Raw genomic sequence first — 14,285 nt, 5'->3', positions numbered from 1 at the left:
CTCAAAGTGCTGGGATTACAGGCTGAGTCCCCAAGCCCGGCTTTTTTTTTTTTTTTTTTTTGAGTTGGAGTCTTACTCTTGTCGCTCCGGCTGGAGTGCAGTGGCACACTCATGGCTACTGCAGCCTCGACCTGCTGGGCTCTGGCGATCCTTCCGCCTCAGCCTTCCAAATACCTGGAACTACAGACACATGCCACCATGCCCAGCTAGTTTTTGCGATTTATTGTAGAGATGAGGTCTCACCAAGTTGCCCAGGCTTGAACCCCTGGGCTCAGGCAATCCTCGCCTCGGCCTCCCAAAGTGCTGGGATTACAGGCTGAGCCTCTGTGCCCAGCCTCAAGGTTTCATTTTGTGGTGATGGAATGATCTAAAATTGATTTTGATGTTAGTTACATAACATATAAATAGCTGAAAATCACTGAATTGTACTTCGAAAGGTAGAATTTTGTACTTTAAAAGGTGACATAATAGCAGGTGTGGTGTCTCACACCTGTAATCCCAGTACTTTGGGAGGCGGAGGTGAGAGAATTGCCTGAGCCCAGGGGTTCGAGACCAGCCTGGGCAATTTGGCAAGACCTCGTCTTTACAATAAATAAAAAAATTAGCTGGGCGTGGTGGTGTGTACCTGGAGTTACAGCTACTTGGAAAACTGAGGTGGAAGGATACCCTGAGCCCAGCAAATCTAGGCTGTGGTGGCTGTGAGTGTGCCACTGCACTCCAGCCTGAGTGGCAGAGTGAGACACCGACTCAGTAAAGAAAAAGAAAGGTGACATATTATTTGACATACATCAATAAAACTACTATCACAGACTAAAACCAATAAAGCCTCCAACAGTTTCTCGCCACAGAAGAACAAAATCCAAACTCCTAAATAGCCCTCAAGAGGACTCACTCCTGCCCACCCGTCTGACCTAGGTCACTCCTCAAGTACAACCTGCCTCCTCTCTAACCCTCTTTCTGTTCCTCAAACACTCGGACTGGCTCCTGCCTCAGGATCTTTGCACTTGCTATTCCCTCTGCCAGAAAAGCTCTCTCCTCAGTCTCATGTGGCCAGTGGCAGCTCTCTCATGATCTACATTTCACTTCAATGTCACCACCTCAAAAAGGTCCTTCCTGACCACTCTGTAAAGTAGCCCCAGGTTGCACGTTTATAACTTCCTGCATGGCACTGGGTGTGTGTCTCTCTCTCTGTTGGTGTTTTTTTGTTTTTGTTTTTGTTTTTGTTTTTTTGAGTTGGAGTCTCACTCTGTCACCCAGACTGGAGTGCAGTGGCCGCTCCCGGCCACCGCAGCCTCGACCTGCTGGTCTCCGGGGATCCTTCCACCTCAGCCTTCCAAGTAGCTGGAATTACAGGTGTGCACTACCATACCCGGGTAGTTTTTTTATTTTATTGTAGAGATGAGGTCTCACCTGCCCAGGCAGGTCTTGAACCCACGGGCTCAGGCAATCCACTCACCTCAGCCTCCCAAAGGTGTGGGATTCCAGGCTGAGCCACTGAACCCGGCTGTTGGTGTTTTTATTTGTTTGTCATCTGTCTCCCCTCCCCTCCACCCCCCAGAATGTAAATACCAGCAGATACCTGGTCTGCTTTTCCCTCTCTGTCCCTGTGCCTGATGCAGGGCAGGGGCTTAGACAACATTTGTGAGGTAAGATGGAGCTCAGGGCTGGTATTTTCCAGCTGGTAGAGAGTCCTGCCTAGGCCTTACCTCCAGGATGTCGATGTTCTCCTTCACCTTGATCTTGGCCGTCTTGAGCTTCTCCCGGATCTGTTTGTAGTATGTGGAAGGAACAGCCAGGAACTCCGTGCCTCTCTCTCTCAAGTGGCGAATCTGTCTCAGAGCAAGGTTGCAGTCAGCCTCCTTCTCTCTCCGTGTTCAACACCCCAGCCCAGAGGAGATGCTGGGCCAGGAGGAGGCTGGGTCCCTATCCTAGCTCCCCTCAACTGCCAGGGCGTGGTGTTACCTCATCCCTTCATTCTCTGTCGTGGGCCCTATTAGAAGAGCAGCAACTGCTAAATGTATGAAACAGTCACTGTGTGCCCCTCTCAAGCACTTTCTTTCTTTCTTTTTTTTTGAGTTGGAGTCTCACTGTCGCCCAGACTGGAGTGCACTGGTCGCTCCCGTCCACCGCAGCCTCGACCTGCTGGGCTCCGGCGATCCTTCCGCCTCAGCCTTCTGAGTAGCCAGAATTACAGGCATGAGCTACCACGCCCAGCTAATTTTTTGATTTATTGTAGAGATGAGGTCTCACTGCCCAGGCGGGTCTCAAACCCACGGGCTCAGGCAGTCCACTCACCTCAGCCTCCCAAAGGCGCGGGATTACAGGCTGAGCCACGAAGCCCGGCTCTTTTTTTTTTTTTTTCTAAGTTTATTTAGAGAGTAGACGAGAGTAAAAGAGTGAATCCACTTCTCCTAGATTGGATGGGGGGTCAGATGCTTAAGGAACATTTGGCCCATGCAGCAATCCTTAGAGGTATTGGGAGGACTATTATCCTCATTTCATAGCTGGGAAAACTGAGGCATTGAGAGATTAGGGGCTATTCTCAACATAGTAGCAGAGTGACTTTAAAATGGAAGTCAAGCCGGGCTCGGTGGCTCAGCCTGTAATCCCGCGCCTTTGGGAGGCTGAGGTGAGTGGATTGCCTGAGCCCGCGGGTTCGAGACCCGCCTGGGCAGCGAGACCTCATCTCTACGATAAATCAAAAAATCAGCTGGGCGTGGTAGCGCGTGCCTGTAATTCCCGCTACTCGGAAGGCCGAGGCGGAAGGATCGCCGGAGCGCAGCAGGTCGAGGCTGCGGTGGCCGGGAGCGGCCGCTGCACTCCAGTCTGGGCGACAGAGTGAGACTCCAACTCAAAAAAAAAAAAAAAATGGAAGTCAAATCATGTCACTCCTCTGCTTACCCCGGTGGTACCACATCCCAGTCAGACTCAAAGTCGCCTTCGTGGTCCTCCCTTGTGCCCCCCCCACCACCCTCCGACCTATCTCCTACCTCTCTCTCCCTTGCTCATTCTGTTCTGGTCATACCGATCTCCTTGTTCCTTCAGCCTTCTGGGCACACACCAAGCTCCCTTCTGCCTGGGGTTCTCCCCAACCCCCACCAGCTTCTTTCCTTCCAACCCTTTGCATTCTCAAGTGTCTCCTTCTCCATGAGGGCTTCCCTGAACACCCAATTTAAATGTGCAACCAGGCCAGGTGCGGTACTCCTGGCAATATCCTCATTTTCAGGGTGAAGCAACTGAAGTCAAGAGAGGGCACTGAATCCCCCAGAGACACGGCGAGTCACTGGTAGAATCAGGGCAATAATTCAGACTTCCTGCCTGGCAGGGCGGCTCACACATGTAATCCCAGCACTTTGGGGGGTGGAGGCAAGAGGATTGCTTGAGCCGGGTTTGAGACCATCCTGGGCAACTTGGTGAAACCTCGTTCTCTACAACAAGTCAAAAAATTAGCCGGGTGTGGTGGTGCCCGCCTGTAGTTCCAGATACTTGGAAGGGTGAGGCGGAAGGATCACCTGATCCCAGCAGGTCGAGGTTGCGGTAGCCATGAGCGTGCCACTGCACTCCAGACTGGGCGACAGAGTGAGACTCTGACTCAAAAAAAATAACAATAATAGACGGGCTCGGTGGCTCAGCCTGTAATCCTGCACCTTTGGGAGGCTGAGGTGAGTGGACTGCCTGAGCCCGTGGTTCCAGGCTTTCTAAGACTTGGGCACCTGCTACCTTGAAAGTCCAGAGGTCCTGCAGAGACTGAGCTCTCTGGGATGGAGTGGGGCTGGACCAGTCCATGAGTAGCAGGAGCCCAGGACTGCCACTGCTCCCCTCCCTCTCTGTTTTGCAGAGACTGTCCCTGCAGCTGAATGAGAGGGAATTTGGAGCAGGAGTGGGGTTCTCACCGATGTGATGATGTCTTGGGTCTTGAGAGCGATGTGCTGGACCCCAGCGCCCCCATTATACTCCACAAATTCCTGGAAAAGGGAAACAAGGAGCCACCATTACTTGTCCCGTCACTCACACTTCTTTCCCTGCAAGAGCCCTCAAACCTCTCCCCTGCTCTCCTCCCACCTAGCCTGAGGAGTCCCACCTGGATCTGGGACTTCTTCTTGCCTGGTGCTGGCTCGTTAATGGGCATCTTGATGGACTCCTCGTAGTTGGCCACCACAACGGAGCGCAGAGAGCTGTACTCTGTGTGCACCTGCTTGTCATCCACGGACCAGAAGCGGTGGAACTGCAGATTCTTCAGGTACCTGCAGGTGGCCAGCAGGACATATCTGCTCTGAGCGCCAGCCTGGGACTGGCTCCTCCACCCCACTCTGTTTTCACCTTCCAGAATTTGTCCCCGAGCAGGCTCCAGGAAGGCGACACCACCCCCATCGTACACATCTAGATCTAGACCTTTGTCCTGACAATTTTCCTCCATGGGGTAGTATCTTGTGACAAAACACTCCAATAGATGGAAGCCAAGGGCTCCGAGAAAGGGACATTTACTTGGAATTTGGACAAGAGTGCCTCCCTGGACTGCAGTGTCCCTAAGGATGCTACAGGGAGGAACTTTGGGCCTTAAGTCCTCTGGTCTCCATGGTGACAGTTTCACAGTAAATGAATGAATCAGTAACCCAGGCTAGTTCCCACCATCTTCCACTTAATGCAAGAACTGATTGTGAGCATATCCCCCAAGAGGGCGTGTCACCTTCAGGGGCAGAGGGAGGGCTGTGGGCTCACCATTCTGAAGCAGACACCATCTCCTGGTCAGGCTGGTTTCCCACAATGTGATCAATAATCTCAAGATGACAGTTGGGACTGAGAAAGGGAAGGAGTTGGGGACTGAGAAGGCAGATACCACCCAAATCTCTCCCTTCCCACTGACCCCTCAATGATAATAGTAGGGCACACTTATGCAGTGCTTCCTATGGACCAAGCATTTCACTTTGTCAACTCACATGCTATTACTGTCCCCATTTTACAGATGGGGAAACTGAGGCATAGAGAAATGAAGCAACTTGCCTGAGGACAAATGCCTAGGAAGTGACAGAGGTGGGATTTGAACTGGTTGCAGAGGTCAACTGTGCTGGGTGTGATGGCATGCATCTGTAGTCCCAGCTGCTCAGGAGGCTGAGGTCGGTTGCTGCCTCTCTGCCACCTCTTCAAGTGCCCCTTGGGGACTTTCAGGAGTTTCCCCAGCAGGCTCCAGATGCCCCACCCCATCAGAAAAGCCCAGTCCTCAAGGAGGAGGGGGGACAGTGCCCTTTGCCTCAGGGCTTCCCACCCCACTGCTGCCCCAAGGGACACTCACAGCTTGGAAAGGAGAGGATCCGTCATTACTGGGGCCTCAAATCCAGGCAAGAACCGTCCAGTGTAGTTCACCTTCTCCACCAGGGTGTGTGTGGTGTCCCCGTACTAAGGGTGGAAGATAGCCTGGCTTGGCCCCCGAGCCCCCAGCCCTGCCATGTCCCATTTCAATGCACCAGCACAGTTCTGGGTTGGAACCCACCTCTGACCCTAACTTGATGTGTGAACTTGGGCAAGTCGCTTCTCCTTTCTGAAGTGAATTGCAATCTGTTACTTTTTTGGGAGTTTCTTTGTCTGCCCCCCAAGAGGTCAGATGTTGTCCTCGTCATGCTATCCCAAGCGCCCAGCCCAGTGCCTGACACGTAGTAGGTGCTCAATAAAAATAGGTTGACTGAGCTGGGTGTGATGGCATGCAGCTGTAGTCCCAGCTGCTCAAGAGGCTGAGGCAGGAGGATCACTTGAGGCCAGGAGTTTGAGGCCGCAGTGAGCTATGATTATTTCATTGCACTCTAGCCTGGGTAAGAGTGAGACCTTGTCTCTACAAAAATAAAATAAAATAAAATAAATAATAATAAATTAGCTAGATGTGATGGCTCACACCTGTAGGCCCAGCTACTCTGGAGGCTGAGGCAGGAGGACTGCTTGAGCCTAGGAGTTTGAGGTTACAGTGAGCTATGATCACACCACTGCACTTCAGCCTGCATAACAGAGTGAGACTTTGTTCCTAAACAAAACAAAACAAAACGAGTCGACTAAATGAAGAAGACATGGGCATTACATCAAATTATACTGAAGGACTGGGTGTAGCCGCTCATGCCTGTAATCCCAGGACTTTGGGAAGTGGAGGTTAGAGGATTGCCGGAGTTCAGGGTTTGAGACCAGCCTTGGTAAGACCTCGTCTCTACAATAAATCAAAAAATTAGCTGAGTGTGGTGGCAAACACCTGTAGTTCCAGCTACTTGGAAGACTGAGGTGGAAGGAACACCTGAGCTCAGAAGATCGAAGCTGTGGTGGCCGTGAGTGTGCCTGGCACTGCACTCCAGTCTCGGCGACAGTGAGACTCTAACTTAAAAAAATTTTTTTTGATAAAAAAAATTATACTGAAGGACCCTGTCTGCCATTTTTTTTTTTTTTTTTGAGTTGGAGTCTCACTCTATTGCCCAGACTGGAGTGCAGCGGCCGCTCCCGGCCACCGCAGCCTCGACCTGCTGGGCTCCGGCGATCCTTCCGCCTCAGCCTTCTGAGTAGCCGGAATTACAGGCATGCGCTACCACGCCCGGCTGATTTTTTTGATTTATTGTAGAGATGAGGTCTCGCTGCCCAGGCGGGTCTCGAACCCGCGGGCTCGGGCAATCCACTCACCTCAGCCTCCCAAAGGCGCGGGATTACAGGCTGAGCCACCAAGCCCGACCTGTCTGCCATTTTAACCATCTTTTTGTGTAATTTGATCTCAAGAGGAAAGACCCATAATTGTCTCTGTAGTACAGTCATGCAGGTGCTGTACAGAATTGATCATCTTTCTTGAGTGTCTAATATGCCTGACGCTGTTGTTCTAAGTGCTGTGCAGGAATGAACCTCTTTGAACCTTACTACCCTATGAGGGATCGGAGCTGAAGAGGTGACTCAGCATGTCCCAGGTCCCATGGGCTGTCCAACTCCAGTCCTTGCTCATGTAAACAGTCCCAGAGAGGTAAAGTGATTTGCCCAAAGTCACGCAGCTTCCCCTGCCCCCATCCTTTCAAACCCCTGCCTAAAGCTTACACCCCCTTGCTGTCACCTGCCCCCCCTTCCCTTGGAGGTAGGGAAGCCTGGGAGGAGTGACTGGTAGCTCCTGACAGCCTCTGCACCCTGGCCAGGCATCACAGCGGGTCAGACTCCGGGAATAGTGACTCTGGTCAGAGGCCCACAGGCGGGATGGGACGGTGGAGTCAGCCGGGCGGTGCTGACAGCAGGCACAGAGAGGGCGTCAGAGTGAACTCACCGTCTGCAGCACAGCAAACTTCACCTTCCCAAACTTGTCCTGCTCCACCCAGGGCTCCCGCACGATTTTGGCACCCCGTTCCCGGGCTTTCTGCAGAGGAGACCAATAGGGGATGGCGGTGAGGGTGGGAGCATCCCAGAGTCCTTGCCTGCCCCCCTGCTGGGTGGTCCTGCCGCAAGCCTCCTCCGGAGGGTCCAGCCCCAGCCAGGAACCCCATCCAACTTCAGCTGTTACTCCCAGAACTCATGGCTCATGTTCGTTGGGCAGTTGGGGAAACTGAGGCCAGGCTCAGAGTCGGGGCTAAGGGAGACAGACCGAGTGGGAGTGGGTGTCTGTCCTGCCTCAGCTAACTCACGGTGTGACCCCTCCGCCTCCCCAGGCCTCAGTTTCCCCATCTGTAAAGAGAGAGGTTGGGAAGAAGAGTCCACACTGACACTGGGCACCCACTGTGTGTTCGGCCCTGGGCCAAGTGCCTGACAAACCTGACTCATGTGTCTACCAGGCAAAACCTGACTGCATGTTGATGCCACATCGTGTGGCAGGCACTGTGTAGGCACAAACCTCAACAGTGTACAAAAGGTACTATTATTGTCTCTATTCCCTAGATGAGGCGATTCAAGCACAGAGATATTAAGTCACTCGGTCACAGGGCTAGTAGGATTCAGACCTGGGTAGTGTGGCTCTGAACCTCTAAACTGCCTCTTGAGTACAGTGTTTGGTTCAAAGTTGTATTCAAGAAATGGTCATTAGCCGGGCATGGTGGCACACGCCTGTAATCCCAGCACTTTGGGAGGCAGAGGCAAGAGGATTGCCTGTACCCAAGGGTTCGAGAGCAGCCTGAGTAACTTTGGTGAGACCTCGTCTCTACAATATATAAAAAAATTGAGCCGGGGATGGTGGCGCATGCCTGTGGTTCTAGCTACTTAGAAGGCTGGGGAGGAAGGATTGCCTGAACCAGCAAGTCAAGGCTGTGGTGGCCATGAATGTGCCACTGCACTCCAACCTGGGCGACAGAGAGAGACTCCGACTCAAAACAGAAGCAAATACAAAAAGCTCCTGGGCTCAAAGGGTCCTCCTGCCTCCCAAAGTGCTGGGATCACAGGCGGCATGAGCCACTGTGCCTGACCCCATCTCCTCTTTATAACAGCTCAGTGAGGAGAGTGCTGTGGTTATCCCCTTTTTACAGATGTGGAAACTGAGGCTCAGAAAGGACATACAGGAAGAGGCAGAGTATTCCAGGAACCCAAGTGTGTGTCACATCAATGCCTGGGTTCGTCACTGTGATATGGCAGTGTCCTTCCAATTCTGACTGATGGGGTCCCCATGGCAGGCAGAGGGAGGGGCTTCCTTTCCCGCCCCAGCCCAGGTGCGGTCTCACCTGCACAATGGAGTCACAATCTTCCACCTCGAACGTGATGTCCTTCACTCCGTCTCCATGTTTCACCAGGTGATCGCCCATCTCTGTGGCCGGCAGGGGGTGGTGACTCTGGAGTCTGAGGCCCCTCCCTGGGCCCTGTCTCCCTCCCAGTCTTGCCCCCTCCCTGGACCCATAGCCCACCCACAATGCCATGTTTTGCCCCACAGGCCCCACACCTTTGTTCCAGGGGTTGAGCGCCGAGGACAGCACAAACACAATCTGTGACACAGAGAAGGGGGCGTGGCTGATGGCTCGGGCCAGCACGGGGAGCTGCGCCTGTCCTGTCCTCCCTGCCCACGCCAGGCCCCTCTTGTGGAACAGAAGGTCCAGCCATGCAGGACTCCTGGACCGTGAGTTCTAGCTCCTTCTCTGCCTTAGCTGCCCGCACTGGTTCTGAGACATGGGGCTTCCTCCCGCATCAGATCCGCCCTGGGTCCTCAGAGCTGCTGGGTCAAGTCTACCAGGGGGGAGTAGGGAGAACTCCAGGGACCCCACGGACTGTGGCTCTGCTTAAACATCCTGCTCTGACTTGTCCTAGGTGTCCTGGACATCTGTGGGGCCAGTGTTGGGCCAGGCTGAGGAGAGGACAGGCGGAAGGTCCCTGTTGTGTGGCTGAGTGTGCTGCCCTCGGGTCCGTGACCTTGACTGCCCGTGGAGGGGTCGATGGGGAACTCGGCGGAGTTCAGCATCCCTGAGGACACCAAGGGGCTGAGCCCACGGGAGTAGAGAGAGAGGCCTGCCCTCCTGGATCGAAGTGGAGTGGAGAGGCATGTCCTGTAATGGGCACTCACCTTCCCTTGCTTGATCACGTGGCTGACCACCTCCCGCGCGCCTGTCTCCAGGCCCCGGTAGGCGAAGGGTTCGAAGCCCATCTTGTTGCAGTAGAAGGAGGCAGCCTGTGTCACAGCAGGTACACGAGGCTTGAGGGCTGGCCTGGGGGCTCCAGAAGAGAGCCCCCACACCCTCAGCCCACCTGCACTGCTGCCCCAGGTGCAGAGACCCCGGGAAGCACGGCTGCTCCTTGCACATTCTGCCGTGGCCCGATTGCATAATTAGTATCCAGAGTGTCTGGTCCCAACCCGGTCCTGATCCGCCCCTCCCAGGGACCAATCACTGACCCTGCTAGAGGCCTGCCCTTGTCTGGGGGACCCTTCTGCCTGCCCTCTGGTTTCAACACCTTGCCCCGGCTTCTACCTGCTTGGCGTTGCCAACCCAGAAGGTCACAGAGTGGAAGTGAAGGAACCGGCCCCTCTCGGGCTGCAGAAGGAGAGAAGGGGTGAGGTTGAGTCCCTGAAAATGGGTCTAGAAAAGTACAAGTGGAGAGGCAATCCCTAACCACCTCCCTTATCCCAGCCTCAACTATACAACTTAGGAGAGGCTGAACCTCACATGGTCTTGCCGCCCCTCCAAAGAGATTTCTCAAATAGAAACTGAGCTCCTGGGTATTGGGGATGGGAAAGCCCCTCTGGAGGCCTGCCAAGGTTTCATGAAGGAAAATAGTCTTATGCCGTAGCACCATGGATTTAGGTGAGACCATGGAGAGAACTTCCAGATGGGATTAGGAGATTGGCAGGTACTTGAGAGGGGGTACAATTTTTTAGCAGGCCACGGCTGAGGCTAGCTCAGTCTGGGGGTGACGGGATAAAGCTGAGTGTGCATGCGTGGAAGTCGCATATCACGCTCTTTGCTGACATTGTCTCCCTGTTCCTTGGCCTCTTCTGGACCCAGGCCCCCACATTTCCTACGTTTCTGCTGCTCACCTTTGGTCCTTTGTTGCTGTAAGTCGTCTAAGGAGAAAGAAAAGGACAGTGAGGCTTGGCTCCCGGACAAGGTACTCCTGGAAGTGGCACTGCAGTCATCCACCCAGGAAGACTGCCATGGCCCCAGGCAGGCACTTACCATGGTAGATCCTGGCTACACGTCCTGCTGGGAGACTGGGACAAGAGACCTGGTGAGTGCTGGACAGATGTATTTAACAGGAGCAGTGCCCGCCCCCGCCTGGTGGCCTTCATGGGGGCGGGAGCTGAGCCTAGGCCTGCAAGGTCCTAGGCCTGGAAGCTTCTGATCCAGCCTGGGCCTCATTGGGCAGAGCAATGCTGTCAGGCCCAGACGGGGTGGGGGTGACTTGTCCTAGTCCACTAGACAGTGGGGGGCAGAGCCAGGGCAAGGAGCCAAGGGCACACTCTTTCCAGGACCCTGGGACCGGGACTGTGACCCTTACCCGCCCAGAATCCAAAGCTCAGAAGCTAAGGACAGCTGGAGTGCAGTGGCGGCTCCAGAATTCTGATTTGGGGGAACTTGAAGGGGGATCTGGGGATGGGCCTTGAAGGCTGTTTGCACAGCAAGCATGAGGTTTATGTTTAGGATGAAACGGTTATATTCCACAGTGGTTAGAGGCACAGGTATGACGATTTGCATCCTGGCTCTGCTACATACTATATGACGTGGGCAAGTCAGAGTCAACCCCTCTGAGCCTCGGTTTCTCCATCTGTAAAATGGGAGCAATAATAGTGTGGTGGCAGCCAGGCGTGGTGGCTCACGCTTGTGCTCCCATCACTTTGGGAGGCCGAGGCGAGTGGATTGCCTGAGCCTGTGGGTTTGCGACCAGCCCAGGCAGCTTGGCGAGACCTTGTCTCTACAATAAATTTTTAAAAAATTAGTTGGGTGTGGTGGTGTGTGCCTGTAGTTCTACCTATGTGGAAGGCTGAGGCTGAAGGATCGCCTGAGCCCAGCAGGTCAAGGCTGCGGTGGCCATGAGCATGCCACTATACTCCAGTCTGGGTGACAGAGTGAGACTCTGACTCAAAAAGAAAAAAAAAAATAGGCCGGGCTCAGTGGCTCAGCCTATAATCCCAGTACTTTGGGAGGCTGAGGCGAGTGATTGCGTGAGCCTGCGAGTTCAAGACCAGTCCGGGCAACTTGGTGAGACCTCATCTCTACAATTAAAAAAACAAAACAAAATTAGCAGGGCGTGGTAGCATGGCCCTGTAGTCCCAGCTACTTGGAAGGCTGAGGCGAAGGAATGCCTGAGCCCAGCAGGTCAACACAGGTGGCCGTGAGCGTTCCACTGCATTCCAACCTGAATGATGGTGTGACTCCAAATAAAAAATTAAAGAAAATTAATAATAATAATAGTGTGGCGAAGGATTCAGTGGGATAAAGCATAAGTCTTTGCAATGGAAGCTGGCACACAGGATGGTCTCTGTTAATGTTGGTAATGTATGAGTCACCAAGAAAGTTGGAGAACTTCCCCAGGCATGCAGTTAGCAAGTGGCAGAATAGAACTGGAATGTGAGCCAGTAATTCCAACTCCATGGCTCACACTTTATTTTTGTTTTGTTTTATCTTGTTTTTGTTTTTTTGAATCAGATTCTCACTCTGTCACCCAGACTGGAGTACAGTGGCCGCTCCCGGCCACCGCAGCCTCGACCTGCTGGGCTCTGGCGATCCTTCCGCCCTTCCAAGTAGCTACCACGCCCTGCTAAATTTTGATTTATTGTAGAGATGAGGTCTTGCCAAGTTGCCCAGGCGGGTCTCGAACCCGCGGGCTCAGGCAATCCACTCACCTCAACCTCCCAAAGCATGGGATTACAGGCTGAGCCACCAAGCCCGGCTGGCCCACACTTTAAATGACGGTACTGGCTAGGCATGGTGGTGTCTCATGCCTATAATTTCTAACACTTTGGGAGGCCAAGGTGGGAGAATTGCTTGAGACTAGGAGTTGGAGACCAGTCTGGGAAACATAATCGAACTCTGTCTCTGACATTTTTTTTTATTGTAATTTTTTGATTTATTGTAGAGATGAGGTCTCACCATGTTGCCCAGGCTGGTCTCGAACCCCTGAGTTCAGGCAATCCTCTTGCCTCGGCCTCCCAAAGTGCTGGGATTATAGGCTTGAGCCACCATGTCTCAGCCTGTTGGATTCTGAAGTTGGATCTTGTTGGACCAGGCCAGGCAGCTTCTCCCTTCTTTTCTCTATTTTCTGGGCTGAAATTCAGAGGCAGGCAAAGTGGCCCCACCTCCTCATTCTGCCCCTCCTGGGACGGCTCTCCAGTCTGGCGCCCCATGTCCACCTCAGCTTCCTGAGTCTAAGTTTTCAACTGAGAAAACTGGCGTGGAGGTGGCCCAGAGTGGTGCTCGTAGGCCCAGAAGGCCTCACTGGGGATAAGAGCCCAGTGCAGGCCCTCCACCCCCCAGGCCCGCAGGAACATGTTGTTCCCTTGCTTGCTGTGGCCAAATCAACCCCCGGCTCCCAAAGCCCAGCCTGGCTTGTATCCTAGGCGCAAAGTCAATGTTTGCTGACTCAATGAAGCAGGTCATCAGCAGCCTCGGGTTCCGAAGGCTGGCAGGTGTCTGGCTCCACTGGGCTGGGGAGGTAACTTTGTCCCTCCTGCCATCTGGACTTTGCTTCCAGAAACACTGTGGTGGGTCTCAGTCATTCTCTGGATACATCCCTCCGAGCCATTCCCATCTGTGGGCAGAGGCTGGGGCAGGAGCCTGCAGAGCCCTGATTCTGGAGCCCATTGTCACTGCCCAGATGCTCCCTGCTCAGGCGAGGCTCTGCCGGGGAGCAGGTTAGCCATGGCTGGGCGTACAACTGCTCATTGTGGAGATGAGTTCCAGAGGCCTTGCTCACGAAGATCCCTATTCACATGGGCTCATAGACTCATTCCCGACTACACCCTGGTGTGCAGAAAACCGTTTGCCTAGTGGGGCATGGTGATGCACACCTGTAATCCAAGCTACTTGGGAGGCTAAGACAGGAGGATCACTTGAGGCCAGGAGTCTGAGACCAGCCGGGACAAATTAGTGAGAACCCCCCATCTCTACAAAAAATTAAAAAATTAAGCCAGGCTTGGTGGCTCACACTTATAATCTCAGCACTTTGGGAGGCAGAGGCAAGAGGATTGTCTGTTCCCAGGGGTTTGAAAACATTCTGGGCAACTTGGCGAGACCTTGTCTCTACAATAAGTCAAAAAATTAGTCGGATGTGGTGGTGTGCACCTGTGGTTCCAGCTACTTGGAAGGCTGAGGCAGAAGAATCACCTGAGCCCAGCAGGTTGAGGCTGCAGTAGCCATGAGCATGCCACTACACTCCAGTCTGGGTGACAGAGTGAGACTCTGACTCAAAGAACAAAAAATAGCTGGACATGGTGGCACACACCTGTACTCCTAGATACTGGGGAGACTGAGCCGGGGATCCCTTGAGTCCAGGAGTTCGAGGTTGCAGTAAGCCATGATCACACTGCTGTACTCCAGCCTGAACAACAGAGCAAGACCCTCTTTCTTTTTTTTTTTTTTGAGTTGGAGTCTCACTCTGTCACCCAGGCTGGAGTGCTGTGGCATACTCATGGGCACCCCAGCGTCTACCTGCTGGGCTCTAGAGATCCTTCTGCCTCGGCTTTCCAAGTAGCCGAAACTACAGGCGCACGCTACCACACCCAGCTAATTTTTGATTTATTGTAGAGACGAGCTCTCAACAAGTTGCCCAGGTGGATCTCGAACCCACGGGCTCAGGCGATTCACTCGCCTCGGCCTCCCAAAGTGCTGGGATTATAGGCTGAGCCACAGAGCCCAGCCAAGACCCTCTTTCTTTTTTTT

The 14,285-nt window shown here is 53.5% G+C and overlaps 1 protein-coding gene across 1 annotated transcript in view; it reads right to left on the bottom strand.

The window, feature by feature from the left end:
- Positions 1–10,967, bottom strand: part of HPD (4-hydroxyphenylpyruvate dioxygenase) — a 13,017-nt gene extending 2,050 nt beyond the window's left edge. The window contains exons 1-12 of the mRNA XM_008059824.1: positions 10,683–10,967; positions 10,445–10,471; positions 9,879–9,941; positions 9,476–9,580; positions 8,861–8,903; positions 8,646–8,728; positions 7,268–7,357; positions 5,291–5,394; positions 4,720–4,797; positions 4,082–4,244; positions 3,894–3,965; positions 1,707–1,829 (exon numbers count right to left, since the gene is read on the bottom strand). Coding sequence (XP_008058015.1) covers positions 1,707–1,829; positions 3,894–3,965; positions 4,082–4,244; positions 4,720–4,797; positions 5,291–5,394; positions 7,268–7,357; positions 8,646–8,728; positions 8,861–8,903; positions 9,476–9,580; positions 9,879–9,941; positions 10,445–10,471; positions 10,683–10,766 — 1,035 coding nt within the window. The 5' untranslated portion in view covers positions 10,767–10,967. The remainder of the gene's footprint in view (positions 1–1,706; positions 1,830–3,893; positions 3,966–4,081; positions 4,245–4,719; positions 4,798–5,290; positions 5,395–7,267; positions 7,358–8,645; positions 8,729–8,860; positions 8,904–9,475; positions 9,581–9,878; positions 9,942–10,444; positions 10,472–10,682) is intronic.
- Between the last annotated feature and the right edge of the window lie 3,318 nt (positions 10,968–14,285).

This window comes from Carlito syrichta, unplaced genomic scaffold (assembly GCF_000164805.1).
Source record: "Carlito syrichta isolate Samal-C Ts95f unplaced genomic scaffold, Tarsius_syrichta-2.0.1 Scaffold304383, whole genome shotgun sequence".
NCBI lineage: Eukaryota > Metazoa > Chordata > Mammalia > Primates > Tarsiidae > Carlito > Carlito syrichta.
The sequence above is the reverse complement of the archived record's forward strand: the minus strand, read 5'-3'. Positions and strand labels throughout refer to the sequence as shown.